General features: G+C 27.8%; 2 protein-coding genes across 4 annotated transcripts in view; both read left to right on the forward strand.

Annotated features, from left to right (window-relative positions):
• The window catches only part of LOC113370014 (short neuropeptide F-like), a 172,709-nt gene that overhangs the window by 91,506 nt on the left and 54,877 nt on the right, over nt 1-26,326 (forward strand). The gene's annotated exons all lie outside the window — the stretch shown is intronic.
• LOC113370013 (urea transporter 2-like) lies at nt 1,911-25,896 on the forward strand. The gene is made up of 7 exons (XM_026610650.1): nt 1,911-1,943; nt 8,379-8,510; nt 10,698-10,817; nt 12,647-12,801; nt 18,441-18,597; nt 23,279-23,362; nt 24,535-25,896. The coding sequence occupies exons 1-7, from the start codon at nt 1,914-1,916 to the stop codon at nt 25,123-25,125; spliced, it is 1,269 nt and encodes a 422-aa protein (XP_026466435.1). The 5' UTR covers nt 1,911-1,913; the 3' UTR covers nt 25,126-25,896.

Below are 26,326 nucleotides of genomic sequence, written 5' to 3' on the forward strand. Positions count from 1 at the left end.
TACTATAGGTATATATTCATATGCTGATAATTCACAATCTTAATACCTAGTGAATGATGTGATTATAAGTTAATTTGGGGCAAAGTTAATATTTAACTAATTTTATTTAAAATTAATTTTAGAATACTTTGCGTTAACGAGAAGTTAATGACTCTAATTTTCAATTCCTTAATTGAAATTTTTAATTACATTTCTTAAAATAGATACATACCATAAAAAAACATTATTTAGAAACGATTTGATTCAAATTATTTATTGTATTCATTACTATTGGTATATATTCATATGCTAAATAATTCACAATCCTAATAACCAGTGATCGATGTGATTGTGTGTAATTTTTTGCCCAATTAATATTTAATGATTTTTGTATTAAAGATTATTTCGGAATACTTTGCGTTAATGAGAAGTTTATGACTGAAATTTTTAATTCCTGAATTGAAACTTTAAATTTATTTTCGTAAAATATATGCATATTATATAAATTATTATATTTATTATAGCAAATTATTGCGAATTTATGAACAAATTGGGTTATAGGCACATATTCATATGCTAATAATTCACATTTTCATCATAATAAACAGTGATCGATGTGATTCATAAGTAATTTTTTGCCCAATTAATATTTAAAGAATTTTATATTAAAGATTATTTTGGAATACTTTGCGTTAATGATATGTTTATGACTGAAATTTTCAATTCCTGAATTGAAACTTTTAATTCTATTTTCGTGGCATCACAGATGAAAAATATTATTTTTTTTAACTATTTTATTCAAATTAATATTTGTATTCATTACAGTAAAATTATAAGTGACTCGAAATTTTATTTAAGATCATCTTCTTTTGCAAAGCTGTTTCAGTTTGAAAACTACACAATAATTGAGCATTTTTGATGTTTCTTTGTTATTAAAAATTTAGTGTTTTTGTTAATGATGTTTTTTCGTAAGAAAGTCTAACGATATAAGAATAAGTCGATGCCCGTTAATAATTTATTTTTTCTAAGCAATTATTTATATTATACTATATTTTTTAGCACAAGTTAATGTGTTTCGTACTATCTGAAATATGTTTCAAAACTTGATAAAATTTCGATGCCAGCCCAAAATAGCTGTTCAAATATTATTACCAAATTTAGATACTTTGGAAATTTCTGTCACTAAATTTTAAATTACTAACTAATTAGTTAGTAATTTAAAAATAACAACAATGAAATTTATTAATTTTTTTTAAATTTTATAATTACTCTTTGGATATTAATAAACCTGTAACTGCCATTAATATATGTAGTCATAAGTCAAGTGAAAGTTGCAAATACCAATTATTGTTTGGTACAATAATATACTAAATGCTTATGTTATATAAAATTATTTTGTGACTTGTATTTTCTGATATTATTTCTTACAAAAGAGTTTGATTTATCAAAATTTACATTTATAGAAACGTAAATTCATTTAATTAGAAAATAAAAACTAATTAGTATGAAGAGCAATTAAACTATTTTATAAATTCTGAGGTGAAAAGCATCTTTTGAATGCATTTACTCCACAGATCGCTATACATATTTTTTCAAATTATTAAAAAATTCAAATTCGAATAATAAATTTCAATTATTATTCATAAGAAATTAATGTAAATTGAATAAATCAGCCACATGCATTAAAATGCATGCAAAATTTAAATGCATACATGCCTCAGAATCCATAAAATAATTGTACTGATTTTACAAATAAGTATTATTTTGCTAATAAAATATTTCTTTTAACATTACAAAAAAATCAATTAGATTTGTTATTGATACAATTATGTAGTATTGTGTAACTAATAATAAATATTTACATTTCAGTAAAATAATTGAATAAAGTGATTAATTAATAAAAGTTGTGTCAAAAAAGTTGTGTGGTATCAAAAATGGCTGGATCACACAAGAAGCATAAAACTGTAAGTCTTTATTTACATATTTTTATAATGGTAATTTCTACCTATTTGAAAGTATTTCTAATTACATTGATTAATTGCTAATGATTCTCAATGATATTTAGTGCATCATCAGTAAAATTATATATCATGTTTGATATTGTTTTATTGTCTAGACTTATGTTAAACAACTTTATTTAGAGCACAATAACAAAATTTGAGAATCATTATATTTATTTATTGATCAGTTCAAATTGTGTGGTTATACATTTGAATTATGTTTGATGCATCTGTACAGCATCACTATTTAGTGTCATATTTTCGTTTTTTTTTTTGGCTTTGTGTATTTGCATATATGCATGTATTTATGAATGTATGCAATATGCATGTATATCAATAAACATAAAAAAAGTGTAATATTTTTCTAAATGGTGTTCCGTCAGCATTTTTTTTATCTTCTGCAGCCATGTTTACAAATAATGTTATACGATACTTAGAAATCAGAGTAAGGTATCGTCGAGGTAAATTGAGACTGAGCAACTAAACCAAGGATTTTTATTGGTTTAAAAAATGCCGCTTAAACACTTTGATGATTATTAATTTGTATCAATAAGATTTGAAAATAATGAAGATACAAATCAATAACAAGTAATTGTGTAATCTGTGTGATAAAAAATCTTCAAAGGCTAGTTAAATTGTTTGTTGTACCTATTCGTGATATAAAAAGATAAAAATAATTAACTGAGCTTATCAGTAAGAGTGATTCATAAAATGCATTAGATATAATTGTCTAACTAACTTTTATCAGCCAGTTATTAGGAATACATCCATATTTTTATTTTTTTATTTGGCCTTGCTTACTTTGAGCAGTTTGCCACCTACATTATTTTTATTTATTTACATTTTATACTTATTTTTATATCATATTCAATCTATATATATCCTATTCTATATTCTTATTTTTTAAATTTTTGCTCTTTCATATCAATTTCTAATTTTATTCAACTTTTATTTTCATCCCATTTTTTTCTTCATTCTTCTTTTTAATCTCAGCAGGTTCTAATATTTTTTCTTCTCACTCCTAATACAATTCAGCTGATCGAATTCTGTAATTCCTATTTTTCTTCAATTTCAAATTAACTACATATATTTTTTCTTAAATTCTAAGTCATAAATTTTATGACCTGTGACCTTGACAGGATTTGATCCTGAGATCCCTTTCATTGACTGTGACATTGACAGGATTTGATCCAAGATCCCTGTCATTGAAAGTGACATTGACAGGATATGATTCAAAGATCCCTGCCATTGACTCTGACATTAACAGAATTTGATCCAAAGATCAGTGACATTGACAGGATATGATTCAAAGATCCCTGTCATTGACTCTGACATTAACAGGATTTGATCCAAAGATCCATGTTATTGACTGTGACATTGACAGGATTTGATCCAAAGATCCCTGTAATAGACTGTGACATTGACTGTGACATTGACAGGATTCGATCCAAAGATCTCTGTCATTGACTGTGACATGACAGTGAGCTATGCTAGCCACCATCTCATAAATTAAAATTAAAATATTGGCAAATGTTGAGATTTCAGATGTAAAATACTACAATACTAGTATTTTCAAGTATTTAGCACAAAAGTAATTAAATAATTTACTTTATATATACATAATCGGGTGTGTAAAATTAAATGTTGAAATTTTGTCAAAAGTACTTAAATATTTGTTCATTATTTACCTCTAATTACTTATTCATTACGAAGAAAACAACTTTTGACTTCCCTTAGTCCTCCTAACTTATTATATACAAGTTTTGGTCTTTCCTTCTAAAAAGCGATATTGTTAAGAAGAATATATCTATTATAATATATAACTCTTACAACTGTAAAATTCTGATAATTAACGCCACCGAGATGGCATATAATTAATACTTTATAATTATATTTTGTATATAATAACGCAGTTCTAAGAGACAGATCCACACTTTTATCAACCTACTTTTGACTCTGATTCAAAAGTTTTTGAGTGATATTATTTTGTAACTGTTTTATTCAAAATATGTTTGTATCTCAGGTTTGGACAAATAATCTTTGCAGTAAAATAACACCTAATAGTAGTATTGAAAAATTTAAAGTAAATAAAAACTTTGGTATTTCTGATTTTTTTCTTTCAATAAATCAGAAATATCACAAATGCAAAAGGCGAAACCGAATTTAATTATGTGTTGAAACGGTTTGAAGCTGATAATAAACAAAGTAAAATGGACGTGACATTCTTAATCTTTATTATGTAATTTGTTGTTACGAACAATAAGTATAATTAATTCAAATTAAGATCTACTGTGATAAAATTCTATTCTGAAACATCATGACATGTATGTGGATATGTTATAATATTTTATATATGAATTAACAGAAACAAAAATATTTGTTTTTTTTAGTTTAGTTTTTTTTTGGTTGTGTAAACGGTTGTTTAGTTTAGAAGACCTTAATATAATTTCAAAGTGTACGTTATTTAGTTGTTTTATAAGATGTGTTATTAATTTTAAGTTAGAATCAACAGATAATTTTATATAACCAAGTAAATAATAGAAATTAATGCAAATTTAGTTTAAAAAGAGCCATTTTACAAGAAACAGATTAAATTCATAGAGTTAATCCAACTCTGCTCATGCGCAGTCTTATCTTTATCAAAAATGTGCCCAGAAAATTGATATTCTTCATTGTTTGAATATTGTTGTTATTATTTCTTAAAACTCCCTCTAAAATTTTATTGAATTTTTCCCATAACTTGCCACTTGGCATTGGATCTGTTTGCTTCCTGGCTGCCCCATTTTACCTCGCCTATGGGATATTGAGGGACAAAGGAAAAATTTTAGAAAACCAGTTAGAAAATATATTTTCATAAGTAGGAATTAACTGGGAATTGCACTGCAAATAGTACGATTTTTTTCATTCGTTTGTTTGATGATGTATTATAGTTCATTTTCGTACAATTACTTGAAGTCAAATTGGATCCTTGTGTCCTACCTTATCATTACATACGATCAATCAATATCCGTTAAAAGGTTTGAGTATTTAAATTTCTACTTTTTACACTTATTTCCAAATTAACTGTATGGCTGTATATATTGTTATTAAATTTGATTGGTATTGATTGTCAGTACATATCGCCCAAATAACTTTTTATAATTAAATATTAATCTAGCAGTAATAATAAAATTAAAAAAATGCAAAACGCAGTTGCAAAAGATAAAAGTGCAGCAAAAGATGCTGATGCATAAGATCAGTTTTGTATGCAGATGGAAAAGTTTATCTCCGCACGTTCGGTGACGCATTTGCACTAGCATTTTTGATGGTATTTGTAACTACTATTTAGTAAACAAAATATTTCAAATCAAATAAATAATATTAAAAAAATACTTTTATTTTTAAAGTGATGTGATTAATTGTAAATATTATATCACGGTTCATTAATAAAATAATAATTGTGATAAATGATTAATAATGATTGTTAACTGAGTATCAAATGACATCATAATAATAGATAATAAATTGCGAATTAAACATTACAATGTTATGTAATTAATAGATTTTTTCGATAATTATTAATTAATTAACTCTTTATTAAAACTGCACATAAAAACAAGTTAATGCAGAAGAATTCTATTTAATATTTATGCCATATTATGTTTTAATATTTCATAATACTGTCAACCTGTTGTTGACTTGAACTCACTTATTGACAACCAAGTTTTCCACGAAAAATAAAAATCGAAATATGCAGATTTCACAAATATTTTTCCAATCCCGTGTACATAATTTTTGCAATCAACATTGTATGCGATCACGTTGAATAATTATGCTGTATTATCGCTTATCATTTTTGTTAGGATAAAAATTCCTAATGTTTGATAACACCTCGTCTTAATATATTCCCAATTAGTGCGATTTGAAACGTTTCGTAAATATTTGCGGTGACATTTCATGCGGAAGTACTTATTTTTTGATTTGCACAGCCAATTAAGTCATTCACAATGAATATAAATTTATGTGAATAACTGCTGTACACATTTATATTTGCTTAGAGACATTACGTTCCTGGGCTGTTAGCCACGTGCTCTCGTGATATGTTTGCATCGATGTTTTTGCCATACGTCTTTTATTAATAACGATTTTCATACGCTATTAAATTATTTGATACGATTTTATATTATATTCAACTATAAAACGAGTGATATTTGTCATATTTTTTATATCAAGGACCATCAGAGCTTTTGTCATGACTTCTCATAGCTTCATAGGTGACAACCGAACGATTGTCATACATTTACTTGATGAAATTATCATTAAAAACTCATACTGATGATATTTTATTGGGTGCCTCAATTCCAGAGGGGGGGGAGATTGAAATATTTTCTAAAATATCATCGATTTCGCACTTCTGTGGCTATACTTCTTGAAGGTTTTATGTAAGGCGAAGTCTCGAAACGCCGGACGGCATCTAGGGCCGGACATTCTATTTAACGAGCCAGTTATATAAAAAAATGAAAACGTCATTCAAGATACATCACCTAAATAGCTTTTTTTACTTACATGCAATTTGATACCACGAAACACGCCTATTTCGCCAAAAGCGAATACTTTCCAAGGGCAATGCAATCATCTTAATTTTCTCTTGAAATGTCTACTTACTTCCGAGCATAGTAATCATGACCTTTCTGATATGGGATTCTCACAATCAGACCTACTCATTCTCTCTGATCAAATATCAAGGCTCTTGTAAGTACAGACTTTTTCGAAATAAAAAATTGCGAGACCTTTGCAAATAACGGAAGTAAGGACAAGAGATAAGATACAAACAATGGCGACATTTCAAAGTCATCTCACGATGACATAAATCATTGAGCTATAAAGTATTTATTTACAGAACAGTTTGTAAGTGTACTACTATTTCATGATAATAATGGATGGAAAATTTGAGGAAAATATTTTCCATATTCAAAGTCTACTTTTTCATATATTGATCTCATATTTCACTCTGTAACACATGAGATAAATCTTTTTTTTTCATTTGTTATTGATTTTTGATTTTATATATAAACATGTTGTAATTTTTCGAGGGAGAAGTAATCATGTTCATCTATTATTAATCAATATTTAGATTAATTTATATTTTTTCAGTTTTTACCTGTTATGTTATTCTAAATCGTTTGAAACCAAAATTGAATAAAGTATGAGTATATGAGTGTTTCGATGAAATGAAGAGTTGATCACATTTCTGCAAAGCATCAATTCCAGCAGTTTTGGATATTTAAAAAAAAGTTTATAAGTTACCATTTGGTGATCGGACATGATCATCACAGAGCATTATTAGTGATTCATATGCAAATAGAATTATTGGTAGACAAAACATCAAGTAGATAGGCAAATAGGTAAACAGATAAATAGATAAACAGATAAAAAATAAGAAAATAGGCAGGTAGACAGGTAGAGTGAAAGAAAAATTACGTTATAGATTTTATGCAACAATCGGACGAGCTATTTCTGAATAATCATTCTAATTCGTTTAAAACAAAAAATTGAATTAGGTATGAGTATATGAGTGTTTCGATGGAATGAAGAGTTGATCACATTTCTGCAAAGACAAAGATGTCCAGCAGTTTTGGATATTTAAAAAAAAGTTTAAAAGTTACCATTTGGTAATCAGAAATGATCGTCACAAATCATTATTAGTGATTCATATGCAAATAGAATTATTGGTAGACAAAAAAAAATTAAGTAGATAGGCAGCTAGGTAAACAGGTAAACAGATAAAAAATTAAAAATAGACAGGTAGTGTGGAAGAAAGATCATGTTATTGGTTTCATGGCTCAATTGAACGAGCTATTACTTTGTAATATATCTGATGAGTGCAATATTTTTGGTCGACGTTTTGTCCAAAACTCCTGAACCGGTTTTAAAATTTATAAGCTATTTGATAGATTTTAGTTGGGAATCGTGTTGATCAGGTTTTAGATACTATCGCTTTACTATCATTATTTAAAAAAAAAATGTTTTTGACGATTAAAACTTTGCATAGATCATGGTCTAAACGACCATACTAAAATATTAACATGTTTTCTAAAAGTAATTTAATGATAAAAATTCATTGAAATTTGGAATAGCCACTTTTTGTGCACTGTGTATATATTAACCGAGTTTGCGTTTTCTGTTCATTGATGTGTAATATTTGAACTATTTGTCAAAAATAACCAGCATTCTATTTTATAGAATAAACTGGAGTTCTTACATTATAAGATCCTACATCTACAGCAACTCGATATAGTTATGAACCACTTAAATATATTCATTCCCTAATTATTAAGACTATTTACGTATATTGGGAAATCTATGCAACTTACCTTAAGGCTGAATTCCACTAACGCCTATTTTTTTTTCTATTTTCAGGGAACGTACCAGATAATTAGATCATTCACTGGGGATTGTCCGGCTGTTTCAAATTATCTCGCCGACAAGAAGACTAAATCCGCTTGGTTGGCTCCAAAGTTTTTAGACGCGTTTTTCAGGTCTTACAGTCAGGTGAATTCACTTAATTTAAAAAAAAATTGATGTATAATGGTTAGATTATATATTGCATATTTCAAACAAGTTTACAGTCACATATTAGCGGCGTAATATTATGTTAATGACACGATAATTTAAATTATCTATTAATTAGAAATGAATTATTTATTCGATTATACATTAATTAAGTGTGCAACTTAAATAAATATTATTAAAAATTAAGTTTTTTTTTCAATTGAACAAAATGAGTAATTAGAATTTACCTTCTAGTAAAAAGATTAATAATTAATACTCTAGTAAAAAGATTAATAATTTGTAATTATGTATCTTATATAAATCGCCACGTTAATAGTCGCATTTACATAACGTAAAATAACATATGATATGAATATTATTATTATAATTAATTGAATGTGTAGTTTATATATCTTAAATATTTTGAATTAAAAAAAAACTGGTTAAAAATTAATGCAATTGATTAATATGTATTTTTTATGAAATTGCAAAGTTCGTATAATTATTTATGATCCCAAGATAATTAACAAGGGATAAAATCATCGTAAATCGCAATGAAAAGGATTAAGCAAAACTCACATTATCAAATAAGGTTTGTTATACAAACTGCTTTGCCTAAATGATAAAAATCTTCTCTCCGACTTTCAACATTTTCATCCTGCACATAAAATCCTCAGCGAATAAAATGCGATTAGCGTTGTTCAAGGGCAGAATAAATGCATTAATCTCTTCTAAAGTTTAGTTGGCAGAAAATGTAAGAAGATTAAATACTTATGTGGTATAATAGTTAGTCGAGAACTTTATCTACAGCTTGAAAATCACTTACCCGCAAGTTAAGGGCAACGGACGATGCGGGTTCAACTAATTGATTAAAGTTTGTAATAGATCACTCTTTAAGGATCGAGTAAGAGATTTCAAATAAAACGATTATATTCGATTATACGATCAGTTCTTGATGGTTTTCTTGAAATAAAACAAAAATAGAGCGGTAGGGCTTTAAAGCTCAGCAACTTTGAAGTGCTTTACTCAAAAAGAGTGTTTATCCTCTAGGAATGCAATATATTCTGAGAAACTTTGAATGAAGGAGGTAATTTTGTACATATTTCTGAGTTTAGTTATTTTCATTAAATTTTGTAGGAATTAATCTTGTTTAGAGCACTTACCAGTTGTTGTTAAGTTTACATACTGACAATTATTTATGTAATAATAGTTACAAAAGCCTTGCATATATATACTTGTTATTCGTACTTATGAATAATTTCATTTGTGATGCATATCAATGCTGATCCCATTGAATATATTGATTTATTAAAACTGTGTTTACATTGTGAAATATGGACTGTTTATGCAATAGTTGTAAGAGCTTTGGTCTTGCAACCACAACCTTGCAGAATCAATTCCCGTCTCGGAAAACCTAACATCAAGCAGCACTATTATCAATTGCAAATTGGAAATACACTATTGGAAATGGTGTAAAATATAGTAGCCCTTCCACGATTTTCTGCAAAAAAATAATCAAATTAAAAATACTTAATCAACTAAAATCACAACTAGAAATGAAACTTATTGGGTTGCTCTCTAATAGCCATCTCTAATCAAAAACAATAATTAATAAATATTTAATATAATAGACGAATTGTAATTTATATGTCAAAATATAAAGATAACCATAGATAAAAAGGATGAACCTAGTGAAATATATTAATCAATTAATCAGAAATAAATTATTCAGGCACAGTCAGGTTAACTGAAGATTCTATTAGCCTGGGTAGGAAGTTTTAGAATATTAGATTGAAAATCACTTATAATTGAAACGATTGAAATTAAGTTCACAAATAAATAGTAATCTATTTTTTCCATTCTGTATAAAAATATCAACTGTTTTGAATCTTAACAACTTTTGGAGCAACTTATCTCGATATTTAAGCTTATTTATATTTCATAAGTAAATCACATTATAAACTATATTGTAGTAAGTTCTACTATAAATTTATATATTTAACATGATATAGTTCTATTAGGGTACAAATATTTCAACTTTACAAATTGCAAATGTATGTTGTTTAAGATAGCAGTTTGACTCAGCAATAGTGATATCAAAATAATTTTTATAATATTGGAACATTATGTTATATGGTTCTTATAAATAATTATTTCTAACTTTTTGTCCTGTTTTATTTTTTGCAGGTGATGTTGTGTAATAATACATTAAGCGGTGTAATTATGTACATAGCTTTATTATTCGCTCATCCACTTGGAGCCTTCACATCGACTATAACTTGTTCTATCGGAATCTTTACTGCATATGTAAGTAATTAATAGATTTTAAGTTTTATGGTCTTTATAGTTTATATTTAAGATTTATTATCTTTGATTCATGAAAAAGAATAGCATAATAAAATAAAATTAAATTAAATTTTAAAAAGGATTTAATCTTGCAAATTGTGATTTTAGTAAATACTTTCAAGATCTAATAATAAATGGTAGTCTGTCTGAAGGTAGGTCCGTGGTTTGAAAGCACCACAAATCAATGATTTCTGTTCCCTCTCGTGTTTATTATTTCTGTTACCCTTTTATTGCCATTATATCACTTTTATTCACTTTAATACATTTTTTTCAAAACTTCTGCTTCCATATTTCCTGTTTTTCTATTTGGTTTTCAGTTCCCTGTGTTCAGCAATTATCTGCATTTTTTTCCCTAATTTTTTTAATCCTTCTATTTTACCTTCGACGACTGTATAAGAGTATATAATATTGTTAGTTCATTTTTCACAAGGAGTTAATTTTCTATTTGGATATAATCTGATATAGCGCTGAACTTATCATTTGACTATATTAAATTATGCCAATGTAATTACATGCCCCGAGTTCTCCGCATCATAAATACTATAAGTCTTACCTAATCGATAATTTGTTCAAGCATCCATGAACTTCTCTAATTAATATTTAAGCTGGAGATAGATGCATTTCTGAATATTGAATAGCTTCTGTTAGCATAGTTGTCCAAGAATATTTCGAAACACCTTATAAATCTAATACGTAATAGATTCATTCTAAAAATGAAAGATCTATTAAAGAAGTTCATGCGTTTAAAATATTTAACCGTTTCCACTCGCTAATTGCAGAATTAGTATGAATTTTCGGAACTCTCGGCATGCGAGTGGAAAAGGTTATTATGGTGTTACAGAAATAGACATAAAAAATAGTTACTTTAATTCAATGGTCAGCTAAATAAAGTTCCGATACAAGAAATATCACGTTGAAAAATCATTCATTCTTTTGAAGATTTTAAAAATATATATGCACATGTGATATCTAGTGGAATGCTTAAGGGTGGTTGAATTCTGGTATTTTTTTTCCATTGTTGAACAACTATATAGCCGCAAGATACATATGTAAAACGTGTTCTTTGAATGATTTACTGCGAGTTCAAGGTGCGATATTTCGTCTCTCATGCTTTTAACTGAATCAAATTAATAAGTTGCACTTATATTAAGTTATTAAGTTGCGTTGCAGTTGATGTTGCAATATGGTAACTATAAAGATCAATGTATTAATACCAAGGTATATAAATGATCTGTATTATTTTGTAATCGTTGAATGACATTAAGAATAGAGTGGCTCTAAGATTTATACACTGTATCAAGATAGATCTCAAATAAATACCTGATAGTCCTGTCATTTAAGCTTAAATTAGGTAAGAACCTCGGAATTCGAGATACCCACCTGCAAGTCTGTAAATTCTGTATATTGACACCCTAAAAGTTGTCTCAAAGCCTGCATATGTTGCGTACACGTACACCCTACCACATGTAGGTTTTGAGACAACTTTTAGGGTGTCAAAATACATTCTAAGTACAGTATTTACAGGCTTACAGCTGGGCATCTCGAATTCCGAGGTGAACTTATCATAATGACTAGACTATGAGATCAAGTAGTGTCGTAGTTGAAGAACTTCAGTCGAATTAAGACAAAATTGGTACTTTGTTATTATAGAACATAAGAATAAGTACTTGCAAATGATGGTATCATTTCCAAATCCATTTTTTTCTAATTATATTACTTGATCCCATCTTAAAAGAAGATCTTCCTTTGTCCTAATTGCTCTTGAAGGTTTTTAATGTTTGACTTTTTAGTTGATCCGTCAACCAGGCAGCGTTTTGTCAAATGGATTAGCCGGGTACAATCCGCTCCTCGTCGGCATGGTGACAGCCGTCAGTCAACCCAATATGCTTACAGGTGATACAGCTGTCATCGCCTGGTTATACGTCATCATTGCCTCTATTATATCGTAAGTAAAAAATTATATTTATTATGCATATATATATATATATATATATATATATATATATATACAGAAAAGTAAAGTGAAATCTAAAATTACTAACCTGATGCCCCAGTAAAATGATGTGTAAAGTTGCGAAATCTAACATATTTGAAAATGAATCAAATGGAAAATTTGAAAAATTTCTTATTGTATTTGTTGTGACAAGATAGATTAAAGAGATGTTAAGAAGTTCGTGATCCACCGAGATGCTGCCGAACTCTATTATTACACTTTGTTTATATTTTCGAAGGACCAGATGTATTTAGATAATGCCTATATCAAACCAATTAAATTAGAAAGATGTTAAGTAGTTTTATTTATTGTATATTTACATAACTAAGATGCTGATTAATTGAGTTAGATGTTACTTGTTAGAATGTTGAATTTAGTTACTTAGTTAAAGTTTGAGATATTACTCCTTTGAGTGTTGATTTTAGACTGTTACAAAGATTTGATAATTTTAAATTATTTTTCTCGTTGGCCCATTTTATGGATTTAAGGGGGGCTATACATGTAATCGCCTTAATTTTTACCATTTTTTGAGGACTTTTTAAACTGGGAAGGAATGATTGAATCTTTTTGAACTTTTTTAGGGTTATTTATTATATATTAAAATACACAAAAAAAAATTTTTTTTAATTTTTTTTTTTTAAATGGCTGCCGTAAAAATAAATCTTAGCCAAGACCCTCTCGGAAAACGCCATCAATTTGCGGGCGTTCTCACTTTTCGTACGGTGATCTGAATTTAAAAAAATTAGTTTGTACGTGTTCATGAAACAATATCTTCTAGTTAAACCAAAAAAAATTAAAAAAGTCACAAAATCGTAAATTGGCACACCTTAGAAAAAAAAGTTCGATTTTTCACCTTTTTTTCAATGGTTTTTTTGGTAAAAGGGTTTAACTAGAAGCTATTACTGTAAAGTAGATGTGTGCAAAATTTCATTGGAATCGGTTGAGAACTTTTTGAGTTATCCCGCCCGCAAATTTCAAAAATGTCGTTTTGAGAAAAACGCGTTTAAAGTTTTGACACAGAAACAGATAAGAGTACAATAGCACTCAAGCGTCGAGTTGAGGCGTGGCACTTAAATGAGTTTTTCTTGTATAAATAATGATAATTTTGTTTTGAATATTTACAGGCATATTTTTGAGATGTTATTGTAACGATTTATGAAAGAAAAAAAAAATCGATTTTTTTTTTCTTGTTACATGTATCGCCCCCCTTAAGTGACATCTCATTACAATTTTGGATCCAATCAGTGGCTATTACATTAATTAACCAATCAGGTATTGACCGGTGATCGCATGGTCCGAAGAATTATACCGGGTATAGGTGATTCGAGTTTCTTAGAAATATAGATTAATTGTAGGATGATATATTTAGGGACAGGATGCATGATACTAATACGGATTGTTTTAATTTGAAATAGTATAATAAAGGATTAGGGTTTATTGCTGCTATCCTGTATGAAAATAATAAAGCATATAATTAGATCAGGTTGGTCAACAATTTGTCTGTTGATTAATTCGATAACAATGAATGTAAAGCTGAATTAATTAAAAATTGCAAACTATTATTATTATAAACTATTATTTATTCTGACAAGGTGTCTGATTGAGATACAGTATGTATAAACATGTATTTAGTAATAATGGAAAAACATACTTTTTGATCGACGTCGAATACAAAAGACATTGAATCGAAGACAAAATACACTTACACTACACTACTACACAACGGTTAAATATATCAAGCAATTAATAATTGAAACATTGCATTATGATATATACCAGTTTGTGAAATGAACTTAAATTTAAAAATAGTGTGTGCAAATAAAATTCAGTTTGTAATTAATAATTAACTGGAATTATCCATAGTAGAATAATCTATTAATTTACACATTATTAACCCATTATTTACTGCCTGCGGCATATGCTGATGCCGCAGGCAATAGTACATTTTTTCTATTAATTTCAATCCATGACGAACTTGCAATAAAAATAGTATTCGTTGATGTTGATAAAATATCTCACGTAAACGTTTTTTATTTGGACAGACACATCAGATACGAAATCGTTATCGGATTCTATGAACATGGAAGAAAAAACGTGATCAATGTTTTTGCGCTATTCAAGGTGTCATATTCCAAGCTTAATTTAATTTTGTTAGCCGAGATTACAATAAATTAATAATACGTATACATCGTTAAGATGATATCTTTATATTATCATTTCTCACGGTATTGAACTTTAGATTTGCATAACGATCACGAAGAATTAGTTCGCATACTTGAACTTAATTTAAGAAGTATGTTTCAGAGAATTAGAAATGGAGATGAAATTATTTATTATCAAATCGATACTGTAGCAGGAATTTATTTTTGATTAGAATAATGTAATTATAGCTTACTAGAAGTCTGGATTAGTAAATGTAGGCAAGACTGGGTACGGTTGTGCCAGAGTGCGGTGGAAAGAGACGTCATAACAGCTAAACTATTAGTCCAGTCATTATAGTAAGTTCACCTCGGAATTCGACATACCAAGCTGTAAGTCTGTAAATACTTGTATATTGACACCCTAAAAGTTGTCCCAAAACCTACATATGGTTTATATACCCTACCATATGTAGGTTTTAAGACAACTTTTAGGGTGCCTAATTTAAGCTTAAATGACTGGACTATATACTGATTATGACGTAGGGTCCAAAGGGAGAAAAATGAAGTATGTTTGTTCGAACAAGTTTTCTTTATTGCTTTCAGTCAGTGCATTTTAACATGATCTGTAGACCGCATTGCTTTTAAAGAATCAAAAGTAAGTTTTTGTGTTCGAAATCTTTTAATAAAAACTATTAATTATATACAGATAGATCAATTTGTTTGTTTTTTTGCTGCAAGTTAACCATTAGTAAGTATTTACCAGCAATTATTTTTTGCTTACAATTATATATTTTAGTTTTTACAAATCTTGTGGGTACGGTTGTGACATATATTTCTTGTTCTTTTCGATCGAAGATTAAACAGATAAAACAACCAAAACAAGACAAAGTACGAAAGACCAAGGAGAAGAAAATTCAATACAAGCAAAGAACATTTGACAAAAAATTCTTGTCAACTTTGTTTAAAAAATTGTTTTTTGAAGCCACTAAAATCATTGAAAATGCACTATATGTTTTTTACTAAAATTTGTGTTCAGTTAATGATCATTCAATAAATATTTTTTTTAAATAATTGAATAGTTACTCAAAAGTTTTATAATTGGTTAATATAATAAGCTTGCAAAAAATTAAATTTATACATCAAACAATAGTTTTTTATATATATATATATATATATATATACTTATATATATATATATATATATATATATATATATATATATATATATAACACAACTACTTTTTGCATTGAAATTCAGTGCTAATTTATGTGCATACATAAACAATATTCTTTTATTTAGATTAATGACTTCCATGCATTCTCTGGCGATTACCTGTCAATGAAAAATATCATATTTGTACTCACATCTACGCATAGGCCGTTTATTCACATATAATATTATGTATATGTATATAATAATATATATCATTGCCTTTATCAGACTTTCCATTTCAAAACAACTGGTTGGCCCTCGGATAATTCGAAACGGTATAGTGTAGTATTATTTACATATAATATATATATATATATATATATATATATATATAAAGTTACCAGGTAAAATTATACATGTGAGCTCTCATAACTTGAAAACTTTGCAAAATGATCCATTAAAGTTTGCGCATTCATTAAATATCTAATGCTGTTGCGCAAAATTCTAGGTCGCTGCGCATTGCAATAAATAAATATTACTACAAAATAAGTGTTGTAAACAAAATAATTAATACTGCAAGTGTAGTAAACATTAAAATTAAATTGAATTTTGACAGTCTATTCATTCCGCTTCGATGAGTCTGCAGTAGTGACATAGATTTTCACTTGGAAATATAGATATAATTGTTTTCAAGTGAAAATAGCACTCATCCGGCATTGCTGCATCAATCAAATATTTGCCCTATTACAGAAATTGTGATAGGAACATTTCTCACCTAGAGATGAGACAACTCTCGACATATTGAAATACAATATGTAGTCAATAAATCTTAATAGGAATATTAAGATGACCTGTTTTAGGACACTTCTATATGATAAACTTTTCTCTCTTTTTCAATTTTCAAAAAGTTTTTATTAAAAAAAGCATTTATACACAAAAGCATTACATTTATATAAAAAGGTTCTTACGATGCATTCTAACCTTTTTCATCTAACTTTTTTTTATTTAAATTTTTGCAAGAACTGTTAACTAAAGATTTTTGTGTGTAGTATTTATTGACTTTTAGGGTAATGCATTTAAATTGATGAATTATAAAATAGTAATTATAAAAATAGTTTTATAAAAATATTCTAATACTGTTTTTGATCACGTACATTTAGTTTTCATATGTATTAGATCCCTAGTCATTTTCTTTTTCAATTTTATTGAGTCTTGCACAAAAGCCCAGCAGCCACATTGATCAATCATTATTCTGACAGTTCGGCGTATGTAAGTTTATCATAATAAATATATTATATTGAGAGCTAACGTCATAACTTTTTCAAATTGTCCATTTATCATGATATCGACTTCTAATATATGTCTTAATCCAGTGATACTTAATTTCTATTTATTTAAAAACGTAAATACATCATTATACACGTTGAAATATATATGTATAATAAGGATTTTTCTCAACATTTGTCCATGTTAAAAAAATTATTAGAATTTTTTTTAATAGAGTTCTGCAAACATTACATTATAAGCTTCTTTCAGTACGATGGCATAAAAATCGTTTAAAAATAAAATCATGCTAACAAACAGTAATTAAAATATATATTCAATATAAACTTATGTATTAAACTAAAAATATAAATAAGGTAAACTAGCATTGATCTTAATTCGGTACCATTATTCGATGTTTATCGTGTTTACATTTTTCATGTTCTTAAATATTTCTCTAAAATAATTTTACTTTGACTTTCAATATTTTGAATTTATATATATATATATATATATATATATATATATATATATAGCATAATTCGAAAATCGCATAAACTCATTTCTAGAGCGAAATGATAATAAGAAAAATATAAATAAACTTTTTAAACCTGATATAAAAAGTCTGATATTTTAGACCTATCTTGATGAAAGAAAACTCGATCGTTAAGTAGTTAAAACATTTTATGATTATTTTTATTTGTTCTTCAACGTTATTTATTATTAGGTCAAAGCTTTTCAAATGTTGTTCGCTATTCCCTCAGCAATTGATTTGAAAATATAAAGGTTTGGATAAACTTCTCTTGACAAAAAAATTTAGAATAAAATTTTTAAATGTTAAAATTTAAGTTAATATCTTGAAAATGGAGTGAAACTCAGGTGAAAAGTGTGCCAAAATCTTTGAACTTAACTATTAAGTGCCATTATATGTAAATATACAAACACTGTTATATTACATAAATGATGATGAATCGTAATTAATATATCATGAAATATTATTTCTATTAGTTTTAAATTATGATTTATGATTTCAGAGTATACTTAGCAGTGCATTTGGCATCTCTGCTGGGAAGAGCCGGAGCTCCTGGTCTGACTTGGTCTTTCAACATCACACAATATTTGCTACTAATTGTTCTCTGGACTTATAGAGTGAATATTGAGCGACATAATTCTGTCACCGAAATTAACCAGGTAATATTATCTCAACGTTAGTGGTTAAGAAATTAGATATGATAATGCAATATCTAAATTTTGTAACGCTAGTATTTTAAATATTTATTTATTAATCGATTAGATATTATTACACACACGTGTATAATATTTGCAATTTTTTTAATTCAATTATAGTTTCATAAATAGTCAATCAAGGTATTCAAATTTTTATTCATTATCAAATTATTACTGTAGTATAAACCTATAAAATATTTTGTGTATAAAATGGAACAAATCACTTTTTCATTTCGTCAAAGGTCCGTTCTCTCGAATACTGAATTAGCATTTTTTTAACATATTGCCTTGTATCTTTGAAACCTACTAAAACCAAAGCAGGTCTTCTCATCAAAAGGAATCTAATGTTTTGCGAATCATTCAAATCGGTTGATCCGTGCTCTCGAAATCGTCGATGGAAAATTGTATCCGCACACACACACACACGTGCATACATACATACATACATACATACATACATACACACACATACATCATTTTGTGTAAGATAAACCAATTTTCCAGAAATTTTCTGATTACTATAACGTTTTCTTGAGAAAGTTAATAATTTGAGCTTATTGGTTAATTTTTAATTTAAAACTAATTAATTTATTCAGAACGTACCAGCGACCAAGTATTTCGAATATTGTTTTTGATCCTCGTGGTAGAACTTTGTCGTTTATTGGTGTAAGTTAAAAGTTTTCGAAAAAGTAAATTTGTAATTCGAGGATAATTTGCTTCAATTTTTATCTGCGAATATTTATTCTTCAACGTGTTAAAAACGATTACTTATAATATTTATTATTATGAATCTTCATCATTTGAACCGACGATAGGTGATAGTGTCAATTTTTATTCACAAAGTTTAATTGTCATTTGCTTAATCAATTAACTTTTAATAAATAAAATAATGTGATAAATTATTTTTTACTTGCAAATCTAGACTTCGATATAATGATATATTAAACGAACATCATAAAATTGATCGTTCATGCGTCTTATAGTGTGCGATTTTTCCCTTTTGCATATTTCTCTGCGCATCTATTTAATATGTATACTTCAAATGCAATTTCGAATGCACGATTCAATAGATTTATTTCTTTCGATCGTCTACTGCAGAATTACAAATACATTACGATGTATAAATTTTATTTGCTCGGAAAATACCGCATCGCTGATATAATATATTTCTATTGAACGGAATCAATCGTCGCGCGTTCGATGCGATGTGATTTATTGGAACGCGAACTTCTGCGGTGTGTTTGTCAATTCTCTGATTCAACGGCTCGGCCTTCGTTTCTCTATGGGAACGCATTTCTCAATGCTGTTTTTTCTTCGATATTGGCGCATTTTAATGATTTGATACTTTATCGGCGAAGTGATCAGATCCGCAGTTTTCGCTTTGAAATGACATAATAATAATAATAATTAAACTGGAAGTATTTCAAGTGATAATGAAATTTATCACAAGGAGATAGGACATGATAGGATAGTGGGGTGCTATGTAATATTTCTATGTAGACTTTCTAGTATATAAATATCCTATTACTTAGCTTTTTATATTCTTATAGTAGTGGCGATGGCGTAATGGTCAAGCTCACGGACTCGTATAGAAGGGGTCGTGAGTTCTAACGCGATGTCCATTTTCACTTGAAAATATAGATCAAATATATGTTTCCAATTGAAAATAGCTCATTTCAGGCACTGCGATGTGAAATGGCAATTGAAAACCTCTCACACTATTCTTTCCTGAAGTTGGAGTTTAACTCAGCCCACGGATCTGCCCTAGGGCAGTACTACCCATTATAAAAGAAACCGAAATCGTGATAAATATATGTATTATAAAGCTTTTTATTGTCCACAAGGCGAGCAACAAGTTGTACTAGTGGTTTATCTTGCATAGCAAACAGTTTATGAAGTTACAATATTTTGTAAAAACAAGCAATAAAATGTGATATTTATACTAAAAGCATTGGGCTGTAAGGTATTTCTTGGAAGCTATCGATTATATGACGTTGCAATGTTGTTGATAATAATATTAAGGGCATATTTTATTTTTAAAATAAACAGATTAAACATTCGATTATGATAATGATTTTAAGTACTATTTCGGTTCATCTTATTCATAATTGTAGCAGGTGCTATAATTATTAGTTTTCTGCCTTACAATTCTAGCAAATAATGGGTTATGACATGAATTTTTATTTTTGTGGGAATTAGAAACATCCAATGATCAATCTTTTGGACTTGAAAAATAGAATTTTGAATAAGTATTGGAACAACAGTTACTCATTTTTCTACATGCTGCTTTGGTTTAGAATTAGAAACATCGAAAACTTTATTTATAGCATGAGAAATACTGTTCGATGAAAACTTATTTTTCAAATTAAACAAAACGATCTCTTGCATCCATTCGATAATAAGAAAAAACATTTTTTCGAATTAAACCAAATGAATTCTTGATCATTCAAGCACAAAATAAAATAGTTTATCACAATTATAGCAAAAAATGCATAAAAAAAGATATATTTTTTTATAAGGACATTGAAAAAATGCTAAACTATGTTTACGACACGACTTATAAAATTCTGAATAGTTATTAGATAAAAATGTATTTTTGAAATAAAAACTCTGTGTACATACTTTATCGCAATAATAGCAAAACATATATTTTTCCATAAGCGAGTTCTCCATAAACATTGAAAAATTTATTTTGAAGCTAAGCAAATAAAATTTTAAACAATTATTGAAAGTTATTAATTTTTTTGAAAATGGTATATAAAAATATGCTTTTTTTCTTGTAATATATGTTTACTCATGAATTAGTCAAATAAATTGTCTAGTGTCTGAGACCACAGAAAATAATTTATTATAATATATTAGTTGATTCGTTAATATATTTAACAATTGTTACACATATATAGCCAACTAGGAAGGATTTGTAATTTTAAACACTTATATAAACGTACAAAAATATACAAAAGTACATTTTTAAGTAAGTTTTGTGGCGGGATTAGCTCAGTAGCGTTCCCGACTCACACGCCAGAGGTTCGGAGTTCGAATCCTCGGAAAAAAATAGAAATACTGTTAAAAATAATTTGAAATAAAATTAAAAATAGTTTGAAATAATGTAAATAACAGTTTGAAATAGTGTTAGAAATATTTTGCAATAGTATTAAAAATAGTTCAATCGTATATAAAAAGATTTGAGAATGAAAATTGAATTGAATAGAAGTAACGAAGGAAGTAATGGAAGTAAGAGAGACAATGATAGATAATATAGAAGAAAAAAAGAAGAATAAAGTTACGTTGAAGAGTACATAGAATAAGATAGAATATAAAATAGAAAAAAGAATAGGATTTATATAAGTAAAATAGTATGAACATGAAGATTGTTTTGAAATTGAAATTGTAATATGTTGTAGGTGGCTAAATGCTCGAGTAAGCGAGGCCAATAAAAATAAAAAAAAGTAAAATTGGTTGATTGAACTAATTATTATTATCTTATTTTTTACATTGAGATACGATTTATTTAGTTTTATTATATCGTTTTTCAACCTGGTTGGCATGTTGCAAATTGCGGTCCCACGAGTAGGTGTATTCGTTGGCATAATAATTTATTAATGGTGCAGTCTATATTCAAAGCACGGCCAGCGGCCTCTCTGTCATCATGCTCATGCGTTCATGAAACGCAACCTCACATTTGCTTTCAAAACAAATACTACAAATGATATTGTAGTTACAAATGTTTACACTAATGTCATTGCATTGGCTCAAATTTTGGCTGAACGATCATATGTCACATATTTGATATGGTGACATGACTTTGAACTAAACTTTTTTTACATGTTTTTACATGTTTTTTTATACATGTTTATGATCAATTTGTGCAAAGTTGACCAACTGAACCTTTCCCCTAACAATGTTGTAAACAACAAAAATTAATAACTAAATAGTAAATGGAAATAGTAATAATAATACTGAAGTTTATATTTTGCTTTGGTTGAATAATGTAATTGTTATTTATTTATTTGTTCGTAAAATCCCTCTGCATTTAAAAATAAGACAAGAACTTGGCCGTCCCATTTTACGCCGCCATAGGGTAAAAATGATCAGGTGACAAATTTTTGAACATTTTTTTCTACAAAAACTTCAATATAATTTATCATTGGGTTTAAGACTTAAGTGACTAAATATACTTATGCCATAGTCTAATATATAATTGATGATACTCGTAAATCTTACATTGATCACATATGAAAGATATTAATAGTTATATATATATATATATATATATATATATATATATATATATTGAATGGTAGAGCTAGAGATTTCTGTACATTATTATATTTTTTTGCAATTAATTCATTATTTAAGAAAAATCTATTTTCTATTCCTAAACATATTGTTTGCTAAAATCTCATCAAGATCATGTTTCTTGACAGATGTCCTGAAGATGGAACGTACCTAGTTCCGAAACGTCGACAATAAACAAATAATTAAATAAAGAAATTGTTTTTTTAAAAACTTTTCTTGTTTTTTATTTAGTATTATTTTTGGATTCTTGTTCGAAACTCTACAAAATATATATATATATATATATATATATATATATATATATATATATCTTCATAATAATAATAATTATATTTTTTCTTTTCAGTCTCAAATATCTGAATCTAATATCACACATGCCTCTATGCAAGACTCTATAGATGATGAAATTTTACCCATCGACTGGATCAATGTAAGTAAAATTAATAACTCGCTTTATACGCATATAATTCACTAACAAATTTTGCTATGCATGTTTAATTTCTATCTATTACATAATAAAGCATGCACAATACTATACAAGTAAAATTATAATATTTTTGAGTTTGACGCATTAAATCTCATGACTCTGATTGACCGACCATATATGTATGTCTTTTGTCATATCATCAAATTATAAACGCTTCGTATTAATTTTAATTTTTTTGGAAATTATACGTCAAGAATAGTGAATATGAAATTTATTTTTTAGGCTCTGATGATTTCTGTAATGAATTTAAAATTTAATTTTTTTACAATACATGTGACTAAAATAAAGCGCGAACTACGCTTGATAAATCTATACAATTTGATTTGGTATTTTAGTTCAATTCAACGGTTTATTTCTGGTTCAAGTATTTTCTTTATGTAATCATCATGTTTCATTTTCTAATTAAGCAAATCTGAATTTAGAATATCATATATATATTTACCCGATTTATTCATTTTTATAGCAAATAATGACTATACTTAAATCTATTGCTACAACTATCGGTTTAATCTGTGTAATTTGTGATTAACAAATTGTTTATTTCATTTTATTTTAATTACACAATATATAGGAAAAACAGTGATATTGAATGAGGTTGGATTTATTTATTATTTACTGGAATATAACAATTAATGAAAGTACCTACGTGTTTTTAAACCAAAAGAATATTGATTGGTTAATAGTATAATCAATTTTTCATTTATCATATTCCTGCATTCAAGATACATTTATTCATCTTCATGTGTATATGCTACTTCACTGGTACATCAACTTTACTTTATTTTTATTTTTGTTATTTTATCGGTCATCATGAATTTTATACTTGTTATTACAAATCATATTACAATGGTTAAATTAAACTTCATATATTTAAAATTCATTCAGTACTGTATACAAACTTCAAAATGGCAATATGCCCTCAATTGAATATGAAAAAATATTGATTACATTACATCTTCCATCATTCATCAGTTTTAATATATGTCTGTGGGATTAATCAAAAAAATAATCGCACCTTTTAAATGCTATTCATTCGCATGAGCTTGGCTGAAAATATTGGTTTATGGATTTATGTAAAAATATTAGCAAGAAACAAAAATACGATGTTCTCCTAGGTGTTCTATGGATCCGTTGCAGCTTCTGGTCAAGTATTTGCGGTCTACGACCTTGCATTTTCCACCCTGATCTACATCGGCATTTTCGTATTTTCTCCAATAATGGCAGCATCAAGTTTCCTAGGCGCTTTTTTTGGGCCACTTTTCTTCTTGGCAATATCAAATGCATCACTTGACAACTTGACTCTGGCATATAACGGAGTAATGGGTTATAATCCTTTACTCTGTGCAGCTGCATTAGGAGGATTCTTTTACAGACTCAACTTCCAAACTGCAACTTTGAGCTGTATAGGAATATTGATTACATGTATTTTACAACTGGCCTTGGCGCCAGCTTATCCCGATTTTTTGAACGTGCAAACGATTCCATTCTGCATCAGTACCTGCGTGTTTTTGATAACTGATTTGGGAACTAATAAGGCGTTCAAGAAACCAAAAGTTATTAGCTATCCTGAAAAACATTTAAGAGAAAACTGTGATGATTCAGATTTTGAAGTTGAAACTGTATCGTGTTCGGCCGCTGATGAAAATAGAAGTGAAGATGATATTAGAATTCCTGTATCAGAAGAAGAACATGCCGAGAGGCAGTAGTTAAGCTTATTTCATAATTTCAAAACTGCTCAGAAATAAATTGCAAGCGACAGTGCATTAGCTTCAAAGCTGTGCAGGATAAAACGCTTGAGAATTTTGACGAAGAACCGATTTTGTTGGTATTACCAGGACGTTTGATACAGACAGGTCGTCAACAAGTTGTCTTATGGAAAAAGTTGAGATGACCAAGCACAAATTGGGTAACTGATATATTACTTGATAGAAGTCTCAAAATACTTGGCTAGCATTGGAACCATGATATTATTTTGTAAAGTATCAAAATGTTTAGGAGGCTTTCTTATAAATATGCTTCAAAAATTTTAGACAATGTGGTAAAATATGGACGAAGGTGTATAGTCAGCAACAGCATGACATAATAATCAGATGTCTGGTAAAAAATTAAGGAAATATTCTTTGATATACGAACTAAAAAACAACAGTTTTAACCCAGATTTTTTTAAATGCCTTGTGTTTATATTTCATACGATTTATCCAAATTTCTGTTTAAATGCTAATTTCAACAAAATTAATGCGTACAACGTGACTGTTTTCCTCAACAAAGAGAAAGAAAATCGCTAGCCGAAAGTGCTATTAGTCTGGCTGAAGTATATGTAAATTATTCCCAACTGAGCTGAGAATTTTTCAAGAGATTGGTTTTGAAAATATGATAATTCGCGAATCTAATATAAGATAACTAATTACTCTGAAGAAAACTCAGAATTTTAATAAATGTAATAGCTTAACGGTACTGGATTTATGAATGTGAATTAAACATGTAGACTAGAATTTTATTGAAAATTATACGTATTATACGAATTTTATTAAAAATAGTACTTATAATTGTAGTAGTAATTAAATCAGTATTCTAGATGATAATATAAATTGTACTCATAGTTACCTATTAGCGATGTGATAATACGATATTTTATTAGTAGTTTGATGATAAAATTTATGTACTAATGCATATTGTTCCGAAATATATTGAATTTTATGAAATGATTATACATGCTGATATAATTTCTCATTTTAACCATTTTAGTGAACATTCGAATGGCGCTATGAAATGTCCTTGATTTGCAAAACAATATTTTGAACTGTAAAATATAAATTCAAAATCTTATTTTGTAGATTTTTTCGTGGTATAGGGCTCCAATGCCGTACAAAAATCTGAATACCGGTATTCGATATTTGAAGTTTGAAA

Source organism: Ctenocephalides felis, unplaced genomic scaffold (genome assembly GCF_003426905.1).
Source record: "Ctenocephalides felis isolate EL2017-DRISC unplaced genomic scaffold, ASM342690v1 CF-g0.4_SCAFFOLD_01492, whole genome shotgun sequence".
NCBI lineage: Eukaryota > Metazoa > Arthropoda > Insecta > Siphonaptera > Pulicidae > Ctenocephalides > Ctenocephalides felis.

Coding starts and splice junctions, on each gene's coding strand:
- LOC113370013 (XM_026610650.1), top strand. CDS start 1,914: ATGGCTGGATCACACAAGAAGCATAAAACT. Junction 10,818..12,646: donor TCGGAATCTTTACTGCATAT/GTAAGTAATTAA, acceptor TTGACTTTTTAG/TTGATCCGTCAACCAGGCAG. Junction 12,802..18,440: donor ATCATTGCCTCTATTATATC/GTAAGTAAAAAA, acceptor TTATGATTTCAG/AGTATACTTAGCAGTGCATT.